We start from the raw sequence: 26,421 nt of genomic DNA, 5'->3' as shown, positions 1-26,421 counted from the left end.
GTGCCGTGCTGTCCTTCGTCCTCCCCTACCCATAGAAACTGACATGTCACTGCTTTATAGCAGTCTGTACAGCACTCTGTCCCAAAATTGTTGTTCAAAGGGATTGAATCCCAATTCCTGTGGACATCACCCACTGTGCGTATGCGTGCACCATTTAGCTCCACTTACTGAAGTCACTGAAATCTGTTTGTGATTTCTTCACTGCTGAAGATCATTTTTCCATTATATTAAATGGCAGCCAAGAAGCATGTGACCATAGTTACTTTTAACCTTTTCCAGTCCAATGCGTTCTCCGCAGCTCCTGACCACGTCTGGCAAGGGAGTGTTGGGCTGTGTCAGACGCCATGATGTGCGTAGTCATGGTTTTCGTGGGCACACATGCATGGCGGTTTGGCACTAGAAGCATATGTTTTTAACTTGTTCAACTGTAACTGTATGACTACTGCTCCACTTGAAACTGTTGATGTTGGGATTTTTTTTAAATTGCATATATGTCTGTAATGCAGCCTGTACTTTTAGCATTAAAGCATACCTGACCTGAGGCAAAGCTACCTAAAATAAGCACAGAGGTATCTTCACATACTTTCACATACTCCCGCCCCACTCACTCCCCTTAAGAGGAGGAAATGGGAGGCTGATAGGAGGGAACAAGGCTGCAAGCCTACCTCTTCCTGACTGAACATTTGGCTTTAGCCAAAATTCAACTTTTGCAAAGAAAATACAGGAACCACACGTCATTCTGTGATTATGTACAGCAGGGGTGTCCGAACTGTTTGGATCAAGGGCCATATCACTGGTCTTGTGACCAGACTAGAAAAACTAAACACATTTTTTTCTGATTTCCGCTTGGTACAGTATGCCGGTTTATGTTTTGTCAAATAAAACCTTTCCATGGGAAATAAAAACTATATACCATGTGTGCTGTCAGCACGTCCCCTTGTGCAGTGGTGGCTGCTAATGAGTGACTGCTGCTGGCATGGTGGCTACTGCTGGCATACGTGGCTACCCTTCACTCATCAAGCCCATGTCTCTGTTCTTCCTTTCCCTCCACTAGGACTTCCGCAACTATTTTCCGTGGTCCCATAATAATCACTATAGAGTTACAAAAATTGCTGACATTTTCCAGTGTAAATGGATATTCCAGCAGCCATTTCTTTGTAGTTCTATACAAATACCTATGGGACTACAGGCGAGGAGAAGGGAGCGAGGTGAAACAGGTTTGCCCTAAACATTAATGCATGTGGCACCACAGCAATGGCCTGCTGGCCGAATGCAATTAAAATTTTTGGGGGCCAATGGAAAAGGCTCAGCAGGCCACATTTGGCCCTCGGGCCAGACTTTGGACATTCCTGATGTACTTTTGAATCTTTCCTAGCCCAGTTAATTAGGCTCCTTTCATACTATGTCCATTGCATCGTGGCGCAACAGACAATATAATCCCATAGAAATGCAATGCAATTACATTTTATGGGGCCTTTCACACCAGTAGTTTGGCAATGCAGTTCAACAAGCTCCGACGCAGCAACGTGTTGCACCGTGCAATACAGGAATAAGGTATGGTCTGTATATGACTTAAAGTGAGTCTTAAGTGTTATTAAAGTAAAAATCAGATGCTTACCTAAGGAAAAAAAGGCTCTGGGTCCAATAGAGCAGGGGTCCCCAACCTTTTCCGGCCGGGGACCACTTTCTGACCAAATTTTTCTCCGGGGGAAGGGGGGGGGGTGTCCTAGTGGACAGTGTCGTGCGCAGCGGGTTACGGGGGGAGGGCTGGGGTGTGGCAGCATAGCTAGCATAGTTGCCCCAGTATAGGGAGTTTAGTTGCTCCAGTATGGCTAGTATAGTTGCCCCAGTATAACTAGTATAGTGCCCCAGTATAGCTAGTATAGTGCCCCAGTATAGCTAGCATAGTGCCCCAGTATAGCTAGCATAGTGCCCTAGTATAGTGGCCAGCTCTCTCCTACTTCCTCCCTCATCATCACAGCAGCAGCGGGCCGCAGGAGAGAGGGGAATATAAGAAAATGGCCGCCATAGGTAGCAGCAGCTGGGCAGGAGGACAGTCCTGCGGCCCAACTGCAAACGTCCTGCGGACCAGTAGTGGGCCGCAGACCACAGTCTATAGTATAGAGCAGTGTTCCCCAACCCTGTCCTCAACAGTGCATGTTTTGTGGAAATCCATAGAGGTAGTTAATCAGCTGTACTGAGACACTAATTACCTCACCTGTGCATGTTTGTGGTTTTCTGCAAAACATGTACTGTTGGTGGGCCTTGAGGAAAGGGTTGGGGAACTGTGCTATAGAGCCTTCCCGTTCCTCCTACCGTCCCCGTGTTTCAGCATGCTCCAGGGGCAGAAGTAAGCAGTCTCTGACCCATTGGTCTGACACTGCCAACAGGGTACCCAGAGCTGGAACACAGGGACGGTAGGAGGAACGGGAAAACTCTATAGGACCCAGAACCTTCCCTCGCCTTAGGTAAGTATGTATTTTTTTATTTTAGTAACACTTCAGAATCCCTTTAACCTTCAGGATACGCAATGTTTGTAGTGAGAAAGCAGCCTTACGGCTGAGTTCAGAACCAAGGCGTTTCTATAGCAGGCAACCCAGAGCTTAGTTGATATTTCTGTCTGCTAAACAATGGATTAGCTTAGTTGCGAAGAGCAATGCTAGACTATTTTTTTTTCCTTAATGTTTTTCAAACTCAGCCTGGGTCTGTTAGTATAAAAATGTCACTAAGTTGTCAGATGGAAACATGGCAAACCGCTTATTACTTTCCAACCATTAAGTACACAAACATTTACCGCTTGAAAAGCTACAACTACTGAGGCACATTTAGGAAACTTAAATGCTTGATAAAAGAAGACAAACACTTCAGTCACATAGCTAATGAGAAGCGTACAACTTCAGATATATGTCAAGATAAGGGCAATTTTTGTATACGCACACTGCTTCCAATTTGCTGCAATGTCAGATTAAGAAGTTACAGAATTTGATTTTTATTATTTCTACCCTGTTTATATAGCACTAATCAAATATACAGTGCTTAACCTAAAGCATGCAACATCTCTGACCGTGTCTGCTCCAGAAGAGCTTACACTCTATTATCTGCAAAACATGGTGGCGATCTTGGAGGAAGTCCATGCTTGTTCAGCTAAAAGCTACCTAAACTAAACATTGCATTTCAAGAAGGAGAAGGAGCAAAAAAGTCTGGCACTGTAGTTTTAATGCAAGCAGCAAGTGTACAAAATTGGAAATCACAGTGGTTGCACAAGAACATGTGTACACGTGAAAAGATGATGTACTTATCGTGCTCTGCTGGAGCACGATAAGTACATCATCTTTTCACGTGTACACATGTTCTTGTGCAACCACTCTGATTTCCAATTTTGTACACTTGCTGCTTGCATTAAAACTACAGTGCCAGACTTTTTTGCTCCTTCTCCTTCTTGAAATGCAATGAACTGATCATTTGTGTCTTGAGCACGTAGTTTCTGCTGGAGTTTACACCTGCAATTGGCTATTTTTGATATCATCCTCAGTTCTTTCTGAGTGCCTGCCACCCCCTCTCTCTTATGCTCAACACACACCATACAATCTTGGTTGTACAGATGTACCAAATCTATGTAGTATAAGGGCCAACAGATTGAAAATACCTTGAATGATTAATTGGATAAGCTCTTATACTACATGAAAGTGGTAAGATTGAACAACCAAGATTGTATGGTGTGTGTTGAGCCTTTGATTGCATTAAACTAAACATTGGTTGTAACCAAAGGAAGAAATAATAATCCTAGATAATCCTGAGGTGAATTATTGCATGTATGTTACTTCTCACTGTCTGAATCACGAGGGGATAAAGTCAGCAGTGAATTGCCGTTTTATTTTGCCTCATATTATCAGTGTATGTGGAGTGTCTGATAAGTCTCAGCAAGACAAGGCACAAGACAAATAACATTTATATTGTACTTTTCTCCTGGTGGACTCAAAGCGCTTGAGCTGCAGCCATTCTGTAGGTAGTAGCAGTGTTAGGGAGTCTAACCCAAGGACTCCTTACTGAATAGGTGCTGGCTTTCTGAACAGGAAAAGCCAAAATTCGACTCCTGTGTCAGAGGCAGAGCCCTTAAAGCAGACCTGAACTCAGAACGCCCTCTCTGCTCTAAAAGACACACAGCAGCATAATCTTTAAAGGAGTTCTGTGGGGGGTTTCTGAGGAGAAAAACAGACACTTACCTTGGGCTTCTATCAGCCCCGTGCAGCGGTAATGTCCCACGCCGACCTCCTCCCATCTGCCGTTCTCCGCCGCCGGCCTCGGTCTAAGCGGCATGGGATCCAACTGCGGCTGCGCTACAGTGGCCGCGCACCTGCTCGCTTCCGCCTGCGTCATCGGAAGCTTACTGCGCAAGCGCAGTACAAGAAACCGTTGTACTGCGCCTGCGCAGTAAGCCTCAGATGACGCGAGTGGAGGCGCGGTAGCGCGCATTATTCGTCTGTGTGTCAGACGAATAATAGCCCGGTGTCGGCTGCGGGGAACGGCGGATGGGAGCAGAACGGCGTGGGACATTACCGCTGCAGGGGGCTGATAGAAGCCCCAGGTAAGTGGCAGTTTTTCTCCTCAGAAACCCCCACAGAACCCCTTTAGAGAAAAACATTTCTTCGTTACAGCTGATATAAATACTACAATAAATCTGCATGAGAAACTTTGGATTTTGGCTTCTTTATGGTATCGGACACCTCTAATTATACATTGATTCAGGAAATATAAATCTTTTTGTTATTTTTATTTGATATGTTTAATTAAAATAGTTTTTTACAGATATTTAAACCAAAGTTGGTTATAACTTATAAAAATGGCAGATCTCTCAGACTTTCAAAGAGGCTAAATTGTTGGTGCTCCTATGGCAGGCGCTACTGTAACAGAAACTGCCCGAATGCTTGGCGTTTCAAGAGGTACTGTCTCAAAAGTAATGACTGCCTTTGAAAGAGAAGGAAAAATGTCCTCCGAAAGTCGAAGTTGTCTGAGAGAGACCGTCGGACTCTAAATCGAATTGTTAGAAAAGCTTTCAAGACTACAGCTCCTAAAATCACTGCAGAGCTGAATGAACACTTACAGAACTCCGTTTCCACAAAAACTGTTCATTGGGAGCTGTACAAATCTGGATTTCACAGAAGAACTGCAATTAGAAAACCTCTGCTCTTACACAAATGTTTCAAAGCATTTAGAGTGGTGTAGAAACCACCAGAATGGGACCTTCGAGCAGTGGGAAAATGTGATTTTCTCTGACGAATCATTGTTTACCTTATTTCCGACCTCCGGCCGAGTGTACGTTTGGGGACAGCCGAAAGAAGCATTTTAATTCAGACTGCCTTCTCGCAACCGTAAAACATGACGGGGGTTCTGTGATGATCTGGGGTGCTATTTATTGGAAATCCACCAGGCCAATGATTTCCCTTCATGGAAGAATTAACAGCCGAGACTATTTAGGAATTTGGGGCGACCAAGTTCATCCTATGGTTCAAGAACTATTTCCAGAGGGGAATGCCATCTTTCAAGATAATGCCCCAATCCATACAGCTAGAATTATTAAAGAATAGCATGAGGAACATTCTAATGAAGTTGAGCATCTCATCTGGCCACCACAGTCCCCAGACCTCAACATTATTGAGCATTTATGGTCGTTATTAGAGATTCAAGTAAGAAGTCGATTTTCGCCGCCATTGTCTCTAAAAACAACTAGAGGTTGTTTTAACTGAAGAATGGGGTAAAATTCCTTTGGAAACAATTCACAATTTGTATGAATCAATACCTCGGAGAATTGAGGCTGTAATTGCCGCAAAAGGTGGACCTACACCATATTAAAATATATTTTGTTGATTTTCAAGGTGTTTCCATTATTTTGTCCAACCCCTGTATTTCCTATCACAAGCATGCAACCTACTGAATGTGGCTTGCCATCACTGCTAAAGTAAATTACCATTCTACTTTTATGCAGCTTGAAAATGTACTAATTGAATTCCTCCTTTGTAGGATTTGATTGGCTCATTTTCAAGATGGATACATTTGCATAATCCTGCATCAATTCGGAATTATTTGCATATTGACCATCCCTAGTAAATTTATATTTTTAAACAAGGGACAAAACTGAATAAAAATGATTATGTAAAAATGGGGGGACACCGTACACAAATTGGTTTATGTTCCAGTACAGCATATACCAGCCTTTCTCAACATTTTTACCCTGGAAGAACCCTACAAATAATTTTGGGATCTCAAGGAACTCCTGCAAATATTTTTTTTAGCTTTTCTCCTGACTCAAAGTGCCAGAGCTGCAGCCACAAGGCCGTGCTCAGTAGGCAGTAGCAGTGTTAGGAAGTCTTGCCCAAGGTCTCCTTACTGAATAGCCCTTAATCAGTACACTATCCATCCACTGCTGGTGGCACTTGATTGGTCAATTTCAAGCTGCATAGACTTGCATGCCAATTTACATATTCTTGCATAAACTCAGAAATATTTGCATCTCATGAATCATCCCTACTGACCAGCGTTTTGCTGAAAGACCTGTATTTCTGCAGGTGTGGATGCCATGGCTAAGCTATGCACTTCCTAAAGAGCAGATAAGCCAATCGTCATTTTTTTGTTGTTGTTGTTTTATCGAACTTTCATTTCAGCTTCACACTACAGATATTTCAAAACTCCCTACATATATTCACCCTATTCTTGTATTGCTTTTTTGGAGATATACAGTCAATTCCATCACATACAAGTACTTTTGTCTAATTTAGTCTGCCTCTTGATTAAGGAAATGCTGCCAAATTCACACTAGCTTTATTTTGGTTCAGCAGTTGCCTGTTTCCTCTGCCTTGCCGTCAGGTAGGAATCCTACTCACTACTCACTGTATAGCAAGCAGTCAGTGACGCAGGAATTTGCTGACTGGAAATATGAATTAGTGGTGTCACATCACATGAATGCTATGCCATCTAGCTGAGGTGGGGAAACAGAAGATTGGATGGACAGAGTTGCATATCTTTTGCTAGGTCAGGCAGTTTGCTCATATGTAGGTGTGTATTTGGCTATTTGCTTTTCCTTCAGAACCACTGTTGAGGTTCACCTAATATTTTACCATCCGCTTTCTAGCTGAAAAGGTTCACTTAGCTCAGTGATCTGTAAACTTGGCCCTCCAGCTGTTAAGGAAATACAAGTCCAACAATACATTTGCCTTTATGCATCATGACTGTGGCTGTCAGACTCCTACAATGCATTGTGGGACTTGTAGTTCCTTAACAGCTGGAGAGCCAAGTTTGCAGATCACTGACTTAGCTCAACTTTGCTGCTGAAAGGATTCACTCACTCAACTCCTCAGCTGATTTTTTTTTTGTTTAGCTGAGTTGATCCATTGACATTATTATAACTCTGTGTCTTGAGGTCCTGGACTGTGGACTGGTGTATTTCTCCTTCAGCAGGTCGTGTGGACTTGGATACTGGATGTTGGATCTGATGAGCACTGCTATTGGGACTGCTGGGATCTGTTGTGCACCTCTTGGACTTCTGCTATTTGTGGAGACTTTGATACCTGCTGTGCTTAGCTGTACCTGACCTGTTCATACCTCACCTATTACTGGTAGCTTAGTGTGTTGGTTGGTGAAAATGCTTCTAAAAAAACCTTCCGGAAATGTTATCTAGCCCATTATCTCAGTAAGCCCTTGCTTATCTTCTATTAGTCATAGGAATGGGAAAACTAATCCATGAGTGGCAAAACAGTGTGATTCATTGCTGTTTTTTGGCTGCACATTTTAATTGTTACCCCAGAGCAGTGGAAATTTCCAGGCTGAAATTAGCTGTCACAGTTCTGCGGCAAATGTATGGTCACCAGCAGAGAGCAATGAGTGAATCTGATCCAGGCTGTGCACAAAACAATACGTCATGAGACAGCCTTAACAAGAGATGTCTCTGTGTTATGTCTGCTGCTGCAGCCAGTCTGAGCGGCTAGGAGGTGGCTCGTGACCACTTTCACTGGGGTGCAGGGAACCAAGCCATGTCTGTAACCTATTAGAGAAAGTTGCTATTGACTGACTCTTGTACTTCCTCAGGGTGGCCTCAGTGACATCTGTCAAGCAGGTGATGAACAGGCATAAATTCATGTTTCTCCTCTTAAAAGCTTTATTTAAAAGCAAAAATCTGAAAAATCTCTCAGACCGCAATCCAAGACATGCCTGAGATCTGTTTAATGGTGAAAATGTTTTGTTGCTCATAGCAACCACATGTGATCGCCTTATTGAGCAGCCCATCATAGGAGTTCAGACTTCTGGTTTCTATGGATGATTTGGCACAATTTGTTTCTGTGCATCAATGGTTATCATTAGCTGATGCCCACCTTAGAGGATCAACACATTTTTTTTTCTTCATCCTATTTGATAGATGGGAAAAATTAAGTGCTTCCTTTTTTTCTTTATCCTACATGTGGACGTTTTATCTGTCATTTGAAATATTATGTAAGGATAGTGGTGGTGAAATAAAAAAACTGACTTTGAATTCACATATAGAACGAAAACAGATACGCCATTTTCCTGTGTAGAAAAGCAGGTACTTAGTGCTAATGCCCAGGAAATGGATTAAGATGCATTGGGGGCCTAGGCAAGATTGCAGTTTTTGCCACCCACCCCTAATGGACCATTAGGGGTGGGCAAAAACTGCAATCTTGCCTAGGCCCCTGCCGAATCTTATTCAAAAAAGCCAGGGGACCCCTGGCTTTTTTGAGTAAGATTTGGCAGGGGCTAGAACCAGGGCCGGATTTGTACATTTTACCGCCCAAGGCCCACTATTACCACCTGAACTATTATGACAGCATCCTAAACGTCCCCCATGACACAGCAGGGATTACATTATAAACTCTTCTGAGGACAGTAAGTGACATTGATGGCAGAGATTAGATTGTAAGCTCCTTGGTGAGTGGTTCATTCGGTGAGTGAGATGCAGCTCAGAGATCACTGTACTTTAAGTGCCTGTTCACGGCTCCTTCACCCTCCAGAGTGCCAGATCTGGCTGTTGGTAGCCCCCCACCCCTATGTAAAGCAGGATGACCATGGGCCAGCACTGACTAATATGTGCAGAGTGCAGCACAGCCAGCATCAGGAATAGCCCCTGTTCAGGACGCTCATCCTACTTCTGTGAATGTTCAGCAGATTAACTGCTGCTGCTGCCTACAGCCTGCCCCTTGCTTTACTGGTGCCCTAGGCCATGGCCTTTGTGGCCTTGCCTGAAATCCAGCCATGGCTAGAACATCCACCAGGCCCCTAGACTCTCTTAAGGCCCTAGGCGAATTGCCTTGTGGATGATCCGGCTATGCTAATTCCTGGTTTACCTCTTCAGCAGGAACCACCTCCGCTATCTATTTCTTGTAGAAGTCTACAAATCTCTGACACAGGCTTCAAGAATGTATTTTTCAACTCTTCCATGAAAATGTTTTTAGCTTTGTGATGTGCGTCTTGCATGCATAGCTGGTTTGATATTACTTCACAGCATATTGATTGGATATTGATCTGGGCTTTCGCATAGCCATTCCAAAACACCCTATAATTATTTTATTATTAAGCTATTGCTAGCTGTTTTTATGGCAAATGTCCTGTTGCAAGATGTTTGGTTGAGCTTTCAGTCCTTCAACAGATCTATTCACATTCTCCGCAAGCACCCTCTAGTAAGATGAAGAGTTCATAATGGATCCTATGATACTGTGCTGTGTACATGAAAATAGGGGTCTGGAACTTTGTGCTAGGTGAAGCCACTAGATGAATATCTGCACTATTACCAATATTATTGGGTGCTGGATGGAGAATGCCGATAGGAGTATATCAGTAATATTCAGCCTCCCTCCTACCCACTTCTACCACTAACCTACCCCTACCTACGCCTAACATTAACCCCTCAATCCCACCCACAGCTCACACTTTATACATTTTCGTTATAGCCGAACCCGTTGTACCTGCCATCATCCGTACCTTCGCTACTATCTGTTCTAGGTCTAATCTGATCTCCGATCGTTTTCCTGATCGATTTTCCAATCACTTCTATACAAAATCGATCAGAAAAATGATCGAAAATCGGATCAGACCTTTTGGAAATTATCTATTCCACCCCTCTATCTGACGGGTAATTGCATAGTGTGTATCAGGCATAAGGTCTGGCTTCTGTACTCATAAACTCTTGAGATGTAAATCCAGCCCTGACAAGAGGCAAAAAAAGCATGTACTTGCTTCTACTTTGTATATTAATTCTATGTTCTTCTTTTCCCACCTCGATACAGAAAGAGAGAGTACGACAGAAAGAAGCGAGCGTCGGCAACAATTGATTCTCAGTGGAAAGTACAGATTTGTTTCTGGGGACATTTGCACCTACAGCTGAATAAAGGAAGTGTATTGCTGCAAGATGTGCTGAAGAGAGTCCCAGGCTATAGGGGCCTGCCAGACAGTGAAAGGACTCCACGGATGAGACACGTGCGTCTGGAAACAAAACCCCTTTTTATATAGAGCTGAAATGTATATAAACCTACATATAGCCTGTTTAGAGGGCTGTATAATTAATATGTATATATGCTAAATGAAAGAAGGACAAAGCTTTAAGCCTGCAGATAAGTTCAGTATGAAATGTGGTGCTGAACAAAGCACTGGACTTGTCCTAGACTTCGCTAAACCTATTTGCAGCAGTTATTTTATTTCTGTTATTTTTTTAGGATGCACTTGTATATTCTTGTATAGAATATTTGAGATAAACATATCTATATAAAGATAAATCTATTTATGTATGTGTGGAGGATAAAATGCTATTATTAATTATTAAACGTTCTCCAAGTGTTGGATGTAAAGATACATTTTTATGGATAACCCCCTCCCGTTCCCTGCTCCCCCCAATGACTCCTGCTTATCTGTATGATAACTGGTTACTCCTGGTCCGGTTATATCTTGCAGCTAAGCTGAGTATTTCTTTCTACCCAGTGTTAGCCAAAGCTCTGAAATGTTGCTCTACATACTGTGGCCCTGTGTGGATCAATTGGTGTGTGCAAGTCCATGCTCCCATAACCTTTACTGTACACACTCCTATTCAGTAAAAACAACTCCACTTAAACAAAAAACAGTCTTTCCTGTTTGGTAGAGTGAGACCGTTTGGCCCCCAGGAAGATCTTCAGAGCTATTTTCTGTAAGGCATCTCCCTTATATTGGTTATGGCATAGCCAAAGAAAAAATATTGCTTCAACTAGATGCTTTTTTGCATTCTATTTTAGAAGTTTTCTTCTTCCTATAGAGTAACTTTTTCTGTTTTGGTGGTAACTACAGGCAATCCACTTATTCCATCCAAGTCTAGCTAATTTAGACTCAAAAATAACATTTGCAAAAGGCATAGTAAATAGTAAGGCTAATTCAATAAAATGCAACTTTAAAATAGCAAGGCTGTTGGCTGAAGTGGATTACCTGTACTTAAAAAATGTTTAGGAATCTCCTCCTCTTATTAGAACTAAGGCACGTTTTCCACTATGAATTGCAATCGCACCGCGATGTGATCACGTTTTTTTTCCTAATTTCCACTACTGCAAATGAGCTTCTATACAAACTGTAAAAAGCCCAACCGCAGCTAAAACACGGCAGGAGAACAATTGCGTTTGGGGGAAATTGCACCGCGTTTGGATTGCACTAATGGAAATGGTCACTCCTGTTCCCATTAAACTATACCCTATGTTTTGCAAGTCGGATCGCAAAACTTGGCAAACTGTGGTAAAATTGCTGCACACGGCAACTTTACCTGTTATTAGGGCAGGCTGCGCCTACGATAATCTGAATCTGGTAAACTAACATTGGAAGCATAGCAGCACCCAAATTTACCTGCGCTATTATCTGCTTTGGCATGTTACTGGCAAGCGCGATGTATGCGCTGATTTAGTGTAATTTTTTTTTGTCTGTTTATTTCTGTCCTCTGTTATCTTTACATGTTTTGTGTTACATGGTGCAGTACAGACAAATCCGTTGAAAGAATATTGTCATAATTATGTGCAGTGTTTTCTGTCTTACAGACCTATGCAGCAGCCACTTTCCATAACATCCAATGTGTTACTGTTCTTACTCAGAATTAACCTACCCACCTGGAGTATTTTCCTATAACTATTCAATAAAATGCCTTTTTAAACACTTTAACTGGTCTTTTGCCTTAAGATTTGGACTATAAAATGGAAAATAGACGTGTGTATCTGCGATATGGAGCTAATACTGAAACTGACATAAGCAGTGCTTGCATATACATTATAAGTCAGAGAGATCCTGTCCAAGAATCGCAATATGGGATGTTGTTTTCATTATTGAACGCTATAATGTCCCTGCATAACATTGTTTAAAGGAAATGTAAAGTGAATGTTTTCCCCTAGCTTAACTTACCTAGGGCTTCTTCTAGACCCCCAGTAGTTGTTATGGTTGTTCCTCTCTCATCCCTGCATCAGCTGTAGCCTTTGGAAAGCTGCAAGCATGGTCACAGGCTGCACCTCCTCAATTTCACTCCTATGGCTGGGAACATTCGGAAAAATTGCAACTGTGCATGCGCCAAATGCGCATATAGGAGCACGATCGAGGAGTCGTGTTTCCGGGGCCACGCAGTTGCCGGCCACTGGCTGAGTCTGCCGCCTTTCCAAAGGCTGCTGCAGTGATGAGTGCAATTCCGGTGAGGGACCCGAACTACAGGAGGCTAGAAGAAGCCCTAGTTAATTTAAACTGGGGGGAAATGTTTACTCAATACCCTTTAATGTTGTAATTTCTCTCCAATCTATTGTCCAGCGCTGCATAATATGTTAGCGCTTTATAAATAAAGTTTAATAATAATAATAATCTGAGCTCTGGCAGATTGGCATAGGTCTCCTGTAGTTTATGCCATCAGGGTTTATTTAAGGTTTGTGAGTGCAAGTGATCCAGAAAAAAAATATTTAATAGAAGACACAAAAGTTTGCAGCACTCACCTGGTTCATCTAAGAATCCTCTTTATTTTGCCAAGCATGACTGGGCCGTGCATCAATTTAAACACAAGAACTTCAGCACATCAAGATAAAATGTGCATCAGTCAGTGCAAGCATGATATTGTTTGACTTGAAGTGGGGGGGAGGGGGCAGAGAATGTGCGTGGAGAGAGTTCAGAAAGTTGACAGCTGAGAGGAAGACTCTGTTCCTGTGTTTTGAGGTCCTGGTGGAGATGGACCGATACCACTGTCCCAAAGGAAGCCGACTGAGGAAGTGGTGGTCTGGGTGTGAGGGATTGCTGAAAGATGAATGAATTATTTGTGGTCTGACTGCAGTTATTTGAATAACCCACAATAAGAACAAATGCAGGCCATCCTGAATTATTAAAACAATGATTGTGTTTGGAGGCGCCCAAGGTAAATGAAAAGTTTAATACCAATTTAAAAAGGGAAGAGTTGGCTTACCTTTCTGGAAAAGTCAGATTTCTTGGATAAATACATGTATTACCGTATATACTCGCAAGCAAGTCAACCCCCCCAACTTTTACCAGAAAAAACAGGAAAAAAGGATTGACCCCCATATAAGCCGGGGGGTAAGAAATGCTGGCCGTGTGTTCCCTCCAGTGTGTCCCAGTATAGCTAGTATAGTGCCCAGTATAGCTAGTATAGTTGCCAGTATAGCTAGTAAAGTGCCCAGTATGGGTAGGTAGTGCCTCAGTATAGCTAGCATAGTGCCAGTATAGCTAGTATATTGCCCAGTATAGCTAGTATAGTACCCAGCATAGCTAGTAAAGTGCCTAGTATAGCTAGTATAGTGCCCAGAATAGGTAGGTAGTGCCCCCCGCCGCTCCCCCCACGGCCACGCTGCTATTACCTTAGCCGGCGCCGCTTCCTGTATTCCCCTCTCCTGCTCGCTCGTAACTAATTCACAGCAGCACTCTCCACGGCTGCTGTGATGATGAGGCAGGAAGCAGGAGAGAGCGGCTTCCTGTAGCGGCGTGGTGTATCGCCGGTTACTATGGGGAACCGCTCTCTCTCCTGCTTCTGCCTCATCATCACAGCAGCCGTGGAGAGCGCTGCCTGCTGTGAATTAGTCAAAAGCGAGCAGGAGAGGGGAATAGAGGAAGCGGTCCCGGCTAAGGTAATAGTGGCGGGGGGGGCGCAGACCATGTGACTCGCAAGCAAGCCGACCCCCCAACTTCTGGGCCAGTTTTTGGGGGCAAAAATTTGGCTTGCTTGCTAGTATATACGGTAGTATAATAAAAGAAAGCGTTTTGCAGGTTTGAACCCACTTCTTCACGTCTTTCAAGGAAGGGTGATTGGTGTGGGCAGTCAAGTCAGGAAAGAGGGGCTGGTATTCAGTTCAGAGTGACAGAGGAAGCTGTAATGCATTATGGATGCATTATGGAGCCAGTACAGCAATACACACACAGTTCCACTCCAGAGTCCAGCATTGTGTGACCCAGCCTTCATGGACGCTATTGCCAAGCTTGCCATAGATTTGCCTTAAAGGGGCACTATGGCGAAAAATTGTAGTGCCGGGTTTTGGACTAGTCCATCTCTTCATAGGGGATTCTCAGCAAGGCTTTTATTCTTTATAAAAATATTCCCTAAAAAGGATTTAAACCATGATGCTGGCTAGCTTCCCTGCTCGCTGTGGTTTTTTGGCAGTTGGACAGAGCAACTGCTATTCACTAAGTGCTTTTGAAAATGAATAAATCCTTGAGAATCCCCCCATGAGGAGATGGACTAGTTCAAAACCTGGCACTTCTGTCAGATTTCTACTACTTACTGTAAGTGACAGCAACATAAGATAAAAGTATATTATGGCTCATTTTACTCTGGAAGTGATGTACTTCTTGTTTGTTTGCACATATTTTTAATTTTACAATTTTTCACCATAGTGCCCCTTTAATGGCACGGTTTGTTTGTTTTATATTGTTGAAATCTTTTTTAAACAGTAGTTGAAAAAAAAAAAAAAAAAAACTTCATCAGAAATAAATTGCTAGTTTTAGTGCGTAGAGGGGATAGAATCTTTTAGGTTTATTATTTGTGTGCCCTTGTGGGAGAATTTGCCTCTTTTCCTATCCTAGCCGGATGCGGGAAAGCATCTTCCACCCGTTTTGGGCACAGAGTAGGGATGATCGAAAACAGCAAATTCCGTTCAGCCGGAAATCACGGATTCCGTCAGTGTTAAATTCCGTCGCTATAAAGATTCCGCCTGATTTGTACAAAATTCCGGATTCCGTCGGAAAAATTGAAAAAATCGTATATGGTAGCCCATAGTCCCTATTAACTGTTCACTTAGTCCTTTTCCTCCCTCTTCCTCCCTTCCTCCCGATTCCCTCCTCCCGGAGGGAGGAGGGTCTCATCTTCCAGGGAATTGTAGTATTTCAAAAGCCAGCTTACATACCATGGCTGGGAATTATACCCAGGTCTCAGTGTGTGTTACGTATCTGACTTAACCACTATACCACCAACCCAACAACACTACATGCTGAAGCCAACCTAGCATGTACCATTATGATAAATCCAAGAGAAAAGTAGCATGCTTAAGGATTTGTAGTATTTCAAAAGCCAGCTTACATACCATGGCTGGGAATTAAACCCAGGCTGGGCTGGGAATTGAAACCAGGTCTCAGTATGTGGTAGGTATCTGACTTAACCACAATACCACCAACAACACTACATGCTGAAGCCAGCCTAGCATGTACCATTATGATCAATCCAAGAGAAAAAGTAGCGTGCTTAAGGGTTTGTAGCATGTCAAAAGCCATCTCACCGTGGCTGGGAATTGAACCCAGGCTGGGCTGGGAATTGAACCCAGGTCTCAGTGTGTGGTTGGTAACTGACTTAACCACTATACCACCAACACTACATGCCGAAGCCAGCCTTGCATGTACCATTATGATCAATCCAAGAGAAAAAGTAGCGTGCTTAAGGATTTGTAGCATGTCAAAGGCCAACTCACCGTGGCTGGGAATTGAACCCAGGCTGGGCTGGGAATTGAACCCAGGTCTCAGTGTGTGGTAGGTAACTGACTTAACCACTATACCACCAACACTACATGCCGAAGCCAGCCTAGCATGTACCATTATGATCAATCCAAAAGAAAAATTAGCCTGCTTAAGGATTTGTAGCCAGGCATGGCCTTGCCTTTTGTGTTCAAGAGTTGTCCGAAGAGAACCCCAGATAGCCAGGTAGATTCATCTCTCTCTCTCTAGTAAGGATGGTCACCGCTTTCCGCGGAAATGTATTTTCTGGAATTTTTAGGCGGAAATTGGTCATTCTGTTCCGTTTGGTCGGAACAGAATTGCTTTTTCAATCTGGCGGAATTCCGAAAATGCCTGTGAAATTCTGCCGGTATCGGTTGATGGTTTTAAGCTGAAAATTCAGTTCAATGGCATCAAGTCCTAGAGAGAGAGAGCTCATTTTTCTCTTGGGTATATTACAATGGTAGATGCTAGGCTGGCTTCAGCATGTAGTGTTGTTGGTGGTATAGTGGTTAAGTCAGTTACCTACCACACACTGAGACCTGGGTTCAATTCCCAGCCATGGTGAGTTGGTTTTTGACATGCTACAAATCCTTAAGCACGCTACTTTTTCTCTTGGATTGATCATAATGGTACATGCTAGGCTGGCTTCAGCATGTAGTGTTGTTGGTGGTATTGTGGTTAAGTCAGATACCTACCACATACTGAGACCTGGGTTCAATTCCCAGCCCAGCCTGGGTTCAATTCCCAGCCACGGTATGTAAGCTTGGCTTTTGAAATACTACAATTCACTGGAAGAATAGGGAGAAAGGGAGGAAGGAAGGCAGAAAAGGAGGGAAAATAGATAGGTGAGAAAAAAAATGTTAATTCCGTGGAATTAAAAAAATTTCAGTTAAAATTCCATTTTAGAGGTATAGCAATTCCGTTCCGACCGGCGGAATCGGAATTGGCCCAATTTCGGCCGAAATCGCGGAATTTAGAATTCCGCGGAATCCAGCGAGCATCCCTGGCACAGAGCTGCACTGATGTATTTTAACAGGTTGCTCTAATTCCATAAGCAAGCATCACTAAAGGGGCGTACACACGTCCAACTTTACGCCTGATTGTCGTTTAAACTGGTTGTTTGAGCGACTTGGGGCTTGATAACTGTCATCACGGCTGTGAAAAAGTGGTTTGCATGCGTTTTTGCTTGGAAAAACTGTTATCGCGCAAATTTGCAATAATGCAAACTTTTGCGCATTAATGTTCGCGCGATAACGCAAGTTAATCACAAATGCGGAACGTTAACGTGTGAAAATTCGTGTTATCGCAAGTTTCGCGTTATCGAATTTTTGCACGCCATACCCATTTTCACGTTAATTATTGCGCAAAACACTTTTCACAGCGTGATAAGTTATCACTGCTTTGTGACTCAAGCCCTTGAAGTGCAAATAACAAGTCATTCAAACGTCCTGTACACACTGACCAACAAAGCGGCTGATATCCTAATTTATGTTGTTTAACCAACTTGATAATGGACAATGGACTGGATAGAACAATGGAATAGATTAAACGACTGATCAAAGAACTGTATGTTTGAACATCTATGGGGCCCATACACTGGTCGATTTCAGCGACTAATCGATTCTGAAATCTATTGAAAATCTGTTCCTAGTGTGCGGCGCACATCAGATTCCTGTCAGTCGACCTGACAGGCGTCTGACAGAAATCTATCTGATGGTCTAATCTGCTGAAAATCTATCAGTCTATGGCCACCTTATTAGTTGGACAAACGACTAGAAGTCATTTGTACTCGCGTAATGACCGGATAGTCGTTTGAACGACAGTTGGTCCAACTGATCCGCCAAGTAGATCTGGCAAACCGGCTGTCATCAGTCGCTCGACTGTGCGTACACACATCCAACTTGACGTTCAAACGACAAGTCAGATGACAAGTTTGGCTAAAAATTGGGACATGTGTACGTACCTTAATTAGTTATGATAAGGAGAACAAAGGTGGTTAGTTTTAGGACGTAGGTTAGTTTAGAGGTATTTTAGGGTAGGGCTACATTTTTCAGTAACAGTTAGGATAGGTTTTAGGCCCGGTGCACATTAGCGTTTTTACCGGAACTTAACCGGAACGTATACTGTACAAACGGAACGGATGTGAGTGGATCCAATGTTACCCTATGGATCCATTCACATGCGTCTGTTGGTACAGATACATTCCCGGTCCCCGGACCTAAAAAATGCTGCAGGCCCTAATTTTCCGGACCGTTCTGCTTAGCTCCAGATCCAGACAAAAATGCAGCAGCATTGGGGGCACCGGTCCACGGGGGATGGGGGCATGGGCCGATGCGAATCTAGTGACAGGAGGGTCAGGGGAGGGTGCAGCAGCCGGGCAGGTGGGCTAGGGAGACTTTATACATACCTTATCTTCATAGGCAGCTGGCGGTAGAGGCTTCCGTCGTCTTCCGCGTCATGTGACTACATGACGCATCATGTGACTAGTCGCATTACGCGCTGTGTAGTTACAGAGGAAGCCTCTACCGCCGGCTGCCAATGAAGATAAGGTATGTATTGCTGAGTGAAAACGGATCTGATCAATCATTGATCAGATCCGTTTTCACTAATTTGAACAGGCCCACGGACGAGCCATCTGGATCCGGTGAAGCGGAGACCGGATCCGCTCACCGCATCCTTTAGGCTCAAAAACCCAATGTGAACCGGGCCTAACAGTTAATAGTGTTTGAGAGGGGGTAAAAGGTGGATTTAATTTTATGCTTTAATTCTTAGAGATAGGAGAAAGATTTGGGTTAGGCTCTCAGCTAAAGTTGGAGCTGTTGGTGGAGGGGTGGCAGTCAGGAAGTGCATTAGTTTAGGGTTAGGCATGAAAGAGCAGAGCAGGTTAGTCTAGGTTAGTTGGGTCGTTAGGGCCACTACAGTTTCAAAGCCAGGATGTATATTTAATAGAAAATGTAAGCAAGAGGATGTGAATTTACCTTTTGATAAGCAAAGTATGCATCTGCATGATGAGCCACTTACTGTAAGAGGCGCAAGAACTTTTTTAATATGCGAAATTTTAAAGTCATATAAGGCAAAGAATTGTTACTAAATTACATGCAGAACAATTACAGGCAGATTAGCTGCAATTATAGCATCAGATATAGACAAAAGCCTCAGATTTATTGCTAAATTCAAATCAGCAGAGCCTCAGAAAGGGGGAAACTCCCAATACCTTAATATGTTTAATATAATGTTAAAACCACTAATCAGAAACATACAGAATAATACAAATATAAAAGGATTTAAGAACTAATGGAACAGAAATTAAACTACAAGCCTATAAAGCATTACTTAACTTACTTTTGCTTACCAACCCAGAATCCTCGGTATAAGAAAGTGTCAGATGGCCAAAACTTTTTAGTGCCATCTCAAACTACAAAATGAATGATTCTAAATCCATCACGTGATCCTAGACATTGGCTGTGCCTATAACTCTGCCATCTTGATAAAAAAAATACTGTGCATTTACTTGGAACAATCACTCTATCAGATACATAGGCATTGCGTTGGTCTCCAAAATGAAGTGTAATTATAAAAACATTCAGGCAGACAGCAGCAAATATTTACAAGAGTGTGATCGACCCTATTTTAATATTATGGGCAGAATTGCAATACTAAAAATAAATGATTCCTTCAACTCATGACTCTATTGCTCTGTTACCAGCTTTAGTGCATCCATGATTATATGACCAGCCAGAGGCTATGGTGGATCAGCTGCCTTCTTATATTCACACACAATGGTTCGCACGACAGCCAGGAGCCCCAGTCTCTCACTGGCTGGGGCCCCCAAACCACCATGCGATACCCAGAGGGAAGTGTGGGTGGGCCCTGGACCTCTCATCCCCAGGGAATTCACCCCCACTGCCTCTGAACTGAATGCTACAAAACACACGCTCACTAAGCTTATTGCTTTAGCTGGGAGTGAGAAAATTGTGGGTTCTTATGATATACTCCAAGATATTCAAGCAGCATGGAGCACAGCATGAATAAATGGTGGGTTAATTACGTCAGTTCTCTTTGTTTCTCCTCCAAAATGTTGGTATCCATATACTGGCTTAGGGGCTGTGAAGTCTCCTGAGTAGCATTGCTGTTTGGATTCAGGCCCCAGTCAAATTTGTCCTAAATATTGGCTGTTCATTTCTGTTTATTCACAGCTTAATACAGAAATATTGAGGCCTCATGTTTGGGAATAGTTTTTGGATCATGTGATTATCTGATGGATTCTAGCAGTCCCACTGCTCGATTGCCACATCCAATTACCTTTTCACAGCAGTGTGGCCAATCAGTAGCTCAGCTAGCAATAAAGTGGCCAATCGAAGGATTGGTTTTCTGCTGAAGGCCAAACACTTGAATTAAATAGGTGATAAGAAGCTCTGAAAGTGCCATTGTGGTGGCTGGACACCGCAGACCTCTGAACAGCTCTTCCAGGGGTCAAACAAATGCAATCAGGTTGGAGAACTTAGGAGGGATTTTAAGTTGAACTAATTCCATCTGCACTGTAAAATAATAGTAACCAGTAGTAGCTTTTTAGTAAATACCTTTAACCACTTGAGGACCACAGTGGTAAACCCCCCCTAAAGACCAGCCACTGCAGCTTTAAGGCCAAGCTGCAGGGCGGCACAACACAGCACACGAGTGATCCCCCCCCTTACCCCCCACCAACAGAGCTCTCTGTTGGTGGGGTCTGATCGCCCCCATGTGTTTATTTATTTTTTGATAAACATTTGTTACGTTTTTTTAATGTTTTGAACTAATTCATTTTTTTTTTTCTAGGAAATCCCCTCCCTCCCCCCAGCCGGCCAATCACACGATCGGCTGTCATAAGCTTCTGCCTATGAGAGCCGATCGCTCTATTGTCCCCCAGGGGGACAGCCGTGTGTCCCCAGTACAGCGCTGCTGCTGATCGCAGCGATGTACTATGTAAATAGATGGTGATCACGCCGTCTAACAGTCTCCCGAGCGGGAATCACCGCTCGGAGACTGAAGAGGGGGCGGAGCTCTGCCCTCCGAGCATGAGACGCGCACGATCTCATGCTAATTAGAGCCCCAGGACTTTATGCCAATTGGCGTTAGGCGGTCCTGGGGCTGCCGCCGCGGCCACACTCATTGGCGTTAGCAGGTCGGCAAGTAGTTAATTTAATCTTTGAGATTCTGTCATGGGATCACCACTTAAGTTAGTCCCCCCCACCCCTCCCAGCAGTGCGCCCCAATGTTACGAAGTGCCGGTTGGGGGGGGGGGGGGGGGGCATGGCTCCCCTGATGACGCAAGACTGCGAAACTGGTTGGGAAGGTAACAGGCTGCACCGCTGTCTATTGATCTACGATTGACCATTACATGCGCGCTAATCTTCCGGGGTTCCCAGTTTATGGGCCCCGTATGTGAGTTATTGTTTTTATATCTACTACCTTTTAAAGAAATTTTATCTAAATAAACGGGTTACGCTTAGCTATTGACCCCCTGAGGAAGGCATACACCGCGAAACTCGAGTCGGGAGAGGAGTCTACGTGTTTTATTACGTGCAATAAACAAGCTCTGCTTCTAGTAAGTGATTCCTAAGCGGTGGCCACTCATTTCGCTACTCTCTGCACTATATGTTGCCTATCTCTTTTTTTAGGCTGTCTGTCCGGTGCGATTTTATTGGTGCACGGAACTACATTGCATTGCAGCACTGGCAGTAGGGCTTGACAGACCGGAAACAGGAAGTGGTAGAGCAAGCTAGCTCTTATCCTCCGCCGCTGTGATATCGGGATTACTTGAAATACAGAGATCGGGATTACAGCAAGTATTTGGGCAGCTAGATGTAACCTCTATTAAGGTACTGTACTGTCATCTGCTTACATCTCGAGTGGGCTTGCATAGCCCGGGGCAAGTTCTACACCCTTTACTATACACATTTACGCTTAGCTATTGCCGGTTTTTGTTTTCCTATGTAAATTCTTGAAACTTTACCTCCATACGGATGTCCACTGGATCTTCACGACGTCTGATGTTCCCTGGGCGTTATCTGTGACCTGAGCCATTTTACAACCTTATAATCTGAGTTGTTGGGAGCTGGTAAACCTTTTCTTGTTTTGATGTTTGGCGGATAGCTACCTCTGAGCATTTGATATATTGTGGTGAATAATTTATCATTGCCAACATACAATGACTTTCTAAACCTGCGCTGACCTTTGATGTATGGCTCAGATTGCCAGGGGTCAGAATTAGGGCAGCATGGTGGCGTAGTGGTTTGCGCTCTCACCTTGCAATGCTGGGTCCCCGGTTCGAATCCCAGTCAGGTCAACATCTGCAAGGAGTTTGTATGTTCTCCCTTTGTGTGAGTTTCCTCCAGGTAATCCGGTTTCCTTCCACATCCCCAAAACATACAGATAAGTTAATTGGCTTCCCCTAAATTGGCCCTAGACTACAATACATACACTACACGATACATACATAGACATCTGACTATGGTAGGGATTAGATTGTGAGCCCCCCAGAGGGACAGTTAAGTGACAAGACAATATACTCTGTACAGCGCTGCAGAAGATTTTGGCGCTATATAAATACTAAATAATAATAATCTTCCATAGAAAGAACAGTGACAGTCATGTTATAATGTCTTTGCAAGTAAAAGAAGACTAGTTGTAGGTATAATTAAAAAAAAAAAAAAGCCATTGCTGTAGTTTGCCACATGGTGGTTGGGATTTTTGTAGATGACTTGAATTCTCCTTTAAGTTTTTGTTTGCAATTTACTTTAAAAAGTGAGAGGTTAATAGAGGCTGGCATATTAATTTCCTTTTAAAGGGAAAGTAAAGTGAGGCTTCCATATTTCTTTTTAAGCAATACCAGTTGCCTAGCTATCCTGCTGATCTCTGGCTACAGTAGTGTCTGAATCACACACCTTAAACAAGCCTGCGGCTAATCCAGTCAGAATTCGGTCAGAGAACCTGATCTGCATGATTGATCAGGGTCTATAGCTAAAAGTATTAAAGGCGGAGGATCAGTAGGCCAGCCAGGCAACATGCATGCAAGGAAATAAATATGGCAACCTATATCCCTCTCACTTTAGGTTCACATTAAATTATACCAGTTGCCTGGCAGTCCTGCTGATCCTCCTGGAATCACATACCCGAAAAAAGTATTTAGCTTATCTTGTCATATTATTGTCAGAAACCTATAATCTATATGCTTGTTTAGGGTCTATGACTAAAAGTATTAAGGTGGCCATACACTCGTTAGATTAGCAGCAGATAGATCATCACATAGATTTCTGATCTATCTAATGTGTTTAGGAACATTTTTTACTAGGAACAGATTTCCAATAGATGTCAGTATGAAATCTATTGAAAATCGATCTGATGGAATTTTTTAGCCATTAGATTAACATTAGGTCCAATGCAAAATAAGCAATCTCAACAGATCGACCTAGATTTTCAAGCATGTCAGATCGATTGAAATCGGCCGCAAATCGATCGATTGGTTAATCGACTCAGTGTATGGGACCCTTTAGAGTCAGAGGATCAGCAGGACTGCCAGGCAACTGGTATGATTTAAAATCTTATATCAGCCTCCATGTTGCACTTGCGTCAGGTTCCCTTTAGCGTCTTTCTAGCCTAATATTCACCGTTACACGGAGGCACTAATTGTCTTTGTGTATAGAGTGTACGCCATAGAAAAGTGAGCATTGGTCTAGGAATACAAAGCGTTCCCTATTGATGCAGCACAGCCTCATTGTCCCAGAACATGTCGCTTATGAGCCGGGGAATGCCCTCTTCAGCATTGGCTTATAGATCAGGTGTTTTGTTTAGCAAGATTATTGCTTTTAAAGCAGCATGTGTATAAATACAGGATTCAGGCAAGAGTCTTTTCTGACACGGCTGTGTAATAAACGAGGGTCTTTGTGACCTGTCCCATACCTTTGTTTCTGACCCTTGGCATACTGTCACATTTCCACATAACTTACCTGTGATGCAGCGTATCAGCTGTCACTAAGCTGTGCTGGAAGCTGGAAATCGATTCAATGGGGGTAACCTGATATTGTATACACTGTTCATCCACCATTACATCATGGTCACACTGTGACAGTCTTTGGCTCCACTAGTAGCTGGGAATGAAGACTATTGTTTAGTCTCGTTCAGACACCAAACTGCCTTCGCGATAACATGTGGGTATGCAGTCAATGCAAAATAGCTTTTATAGCACTGTGAAAAGATACATAATTTACTAATAGTTATTCACTTACCAGGACATCTTGTTATATAGGATCAAATTAAAAATATCCAGTTGGAACAACCTTATGTTCCTAAGGATATGCAGTAGTATCACCACATTTGAAAGGTGAAATTTTATCTTCTGGAAAGTTAGCCCAGTAACTGGTTTGCAAAAATAAAATGGTAAGTTGGATGTTTATTAACTTTTTGGGCTCTTTTATTGTGTACACATTTCAGTCTTTCGAACAATGTATTACATGCAGTTTTCCATAAAAACCCTTCTAGCTGTTGTATGTGTGTTTGGTATAATGTAATGAATAGCAGGAGAAAAAAGTAAGAGTTTTGCACAAAAATGCATTAACTACTTACTCCACCAGGTGCAGTATAATCACGGCCTGGGAAAACTCCACTTGAAGTCTTAGGGCCTTGAATACACATCCCCAGCGGCGGACGTCCACCGTGTGCACTCCCGTTACCGCCTATTGGCGGGGAGATGAATGAATGGGGACGTAGTTCCCATTCATTAATCTAAGTCCTGGTGGCAATGAACGCTGGCATCTATTATATGCCTGCTTCATTGTATCTTCCTGGAATTACAGTGCCACGCATTACTTCCGATTCACATACTTACGTGTGCGAATCGGAAATATACGAGGACATCTTGTGGCCAAATAGTAAAACTACATCTAAATACATTTTATTTAATAAAAATACCAACACATGCATCTGAAATTAACTATTTCCCTCCCACACTCTCCCATAGTACTGAAACATCATTTTTTGTATAAAAAATGTACAAAAAAAAGAATAAATAGTTACCTTAGGGACTGAACATTTTTAATAGGTATGTCAAGAGGGTTTATTACAGGTTGTTTTTTGTTTTTGTTTTTTTAATTTACAGGCTTGTAAGGAATGATGGACGCAAAACTGAAGAAAACGCACCTTTATTTCCAAATAAAATATTGGCACCATACATAAATGTTGCAATAATGTTGGGCAAATAAAATGTGTTGGTTTTATCAACAGTAGAACATTTTATTTTAACACTATAATGGCCAAAAAATTCCAATTAAAATGCATTTAGAATAAACGAATTCTTAGCATAATGTACCTCCCAAAGAAAGCCTAATTGTTGGCATAAAAACCCCTCAGTGGTCAAGTAGTTAAAGTGCATATGTTTTTAGTATGAACCAGCACAACATGTTTCACATTATGCAAATTCCTATTAAAGTGTCACAAAGATTAGATTTTTTTGGTTTTCAATTAAACGTATGAATGGCATTGTGTCTCGGGCCCTTTTGATCACTGAAATCAGTCAAACAAATACATCAGATTAAGAGAACAGCTGCTAAAATTCCAATACAAAGCAGCAAACAAATATTTGAAGCAGTCTTGTTTACTGATCAGTGCCGTGAAACTCTTCATGGTCCAGATGGGTGGAGTGGTGAATGGTTGGTTAACAGCCACCACATTCCAACTAGGCTGCAATGTCAGCAAGGAGGGGTGGCAGAGTAATGTTTTGGGCTGGAATCATGGGGAGAGAGCTGTTCCACCCCTTTAGGGTCCCTCAAGGTTGGAAAATTGCCTGTGAAAAGTGCAGAGTTTCTGGCGGTCCATTTTCTTCCATGGTACAAAAAAAACGGTATTTTCCGTGATAAGATTTTCATGCATGACAATGTACTGCTGCAAGGATTACCTTTGAGTTATTGGCTGCTGTTTGCATAAAAGGAGAGAAACTCATTGGGCCATATGAAATTCACTTTACTCCTGAGTTTTTTACCCTCTTTACCTGAATATAAGACAAATATCTGTTAGGGCTTATTTTCGGGGGGGGGGGGGGGGGGGCTGAGGGGTTTAGTTTTAGGAGAGGGGTATACGCTGTGTGTATGGGGAGCGGTCTCTTACCAAACCTCCCTTGTCCCCCCATTCATTCCTTGAACGTACATGCCCAGTAAATAGGGAATAAACATAAAATAAGTAAATGGAAGCAGGCACCCAGCGATCCTCTAGCAGGAGTTGGCAGGGCATGGTGAAAGCTGTAGTCCATCAGCCTGGTGCAGCTCTCCCCAGGATGAGCAGTGCGGATTAGGAGATAGCTCAGGTGAAAAAGTTAATTGTTTATGGTCCCATCCTATTGAGAGCCTTTTGGCCCATACTCGTTAGGGATAAAAGTGGCCTGTCGCCAGCACACGTGAGCGTGTGCGCGACAGGCCGGCAACA

At 43.0% G+C, this 26,421-nt stretch overlaps 1 protein-coding gene across 4 annotated transcripts in view; it reads left to right on the top strand.

Annotated features, from left to right (window-relative positions):
- FMN1 (formin 1) overlaps positions 1–12,168 on the top strand; it is a 405,926-nt gene extending 393,758 nt beyond the window's left edge. For all 4 annotated transcript variants that reach the window (XM_068253927.1, XM_068253926.1, XM_068253928.1 and 1 more), the window contains one exon: positions 10,290–12,168. In XM_068253927.1, coding sequence (XP_068110028.1) covers positions 10,290–10,334 — 45 coding nt within the window. In that variant the 3' untranslated portion in view covers positions 10,335–12,168. The remainder of the gene's footprint in view (positions 1–10,289) is intronic.
- Positions 12,169–26,421: the final 14,253 nt, after the last annotated feature.

Source organism: Hyperolius riggenbachi, chromosome 9 (genome assembly GCF_040937935.1).
Source record: "Hyperolius riggenbachi isolate aHypRig1 chromosome 9, aHypRig1.pri, whole genome shotgun sequence".
In the NCBI taxonomy this organism is placed as follows: domain Eukaryota; kingdom Metazoa; phylum Chordata; class Amphibia; order Anura; family Hyperoliidae; genus Hyperolius; species Hyperolius riggenbachi.
The sequence above is the reverse complement of the archived record's forward strand: the minus strand, read 5'-3'. Positions and strand labels throughout refer to the sequence as shown.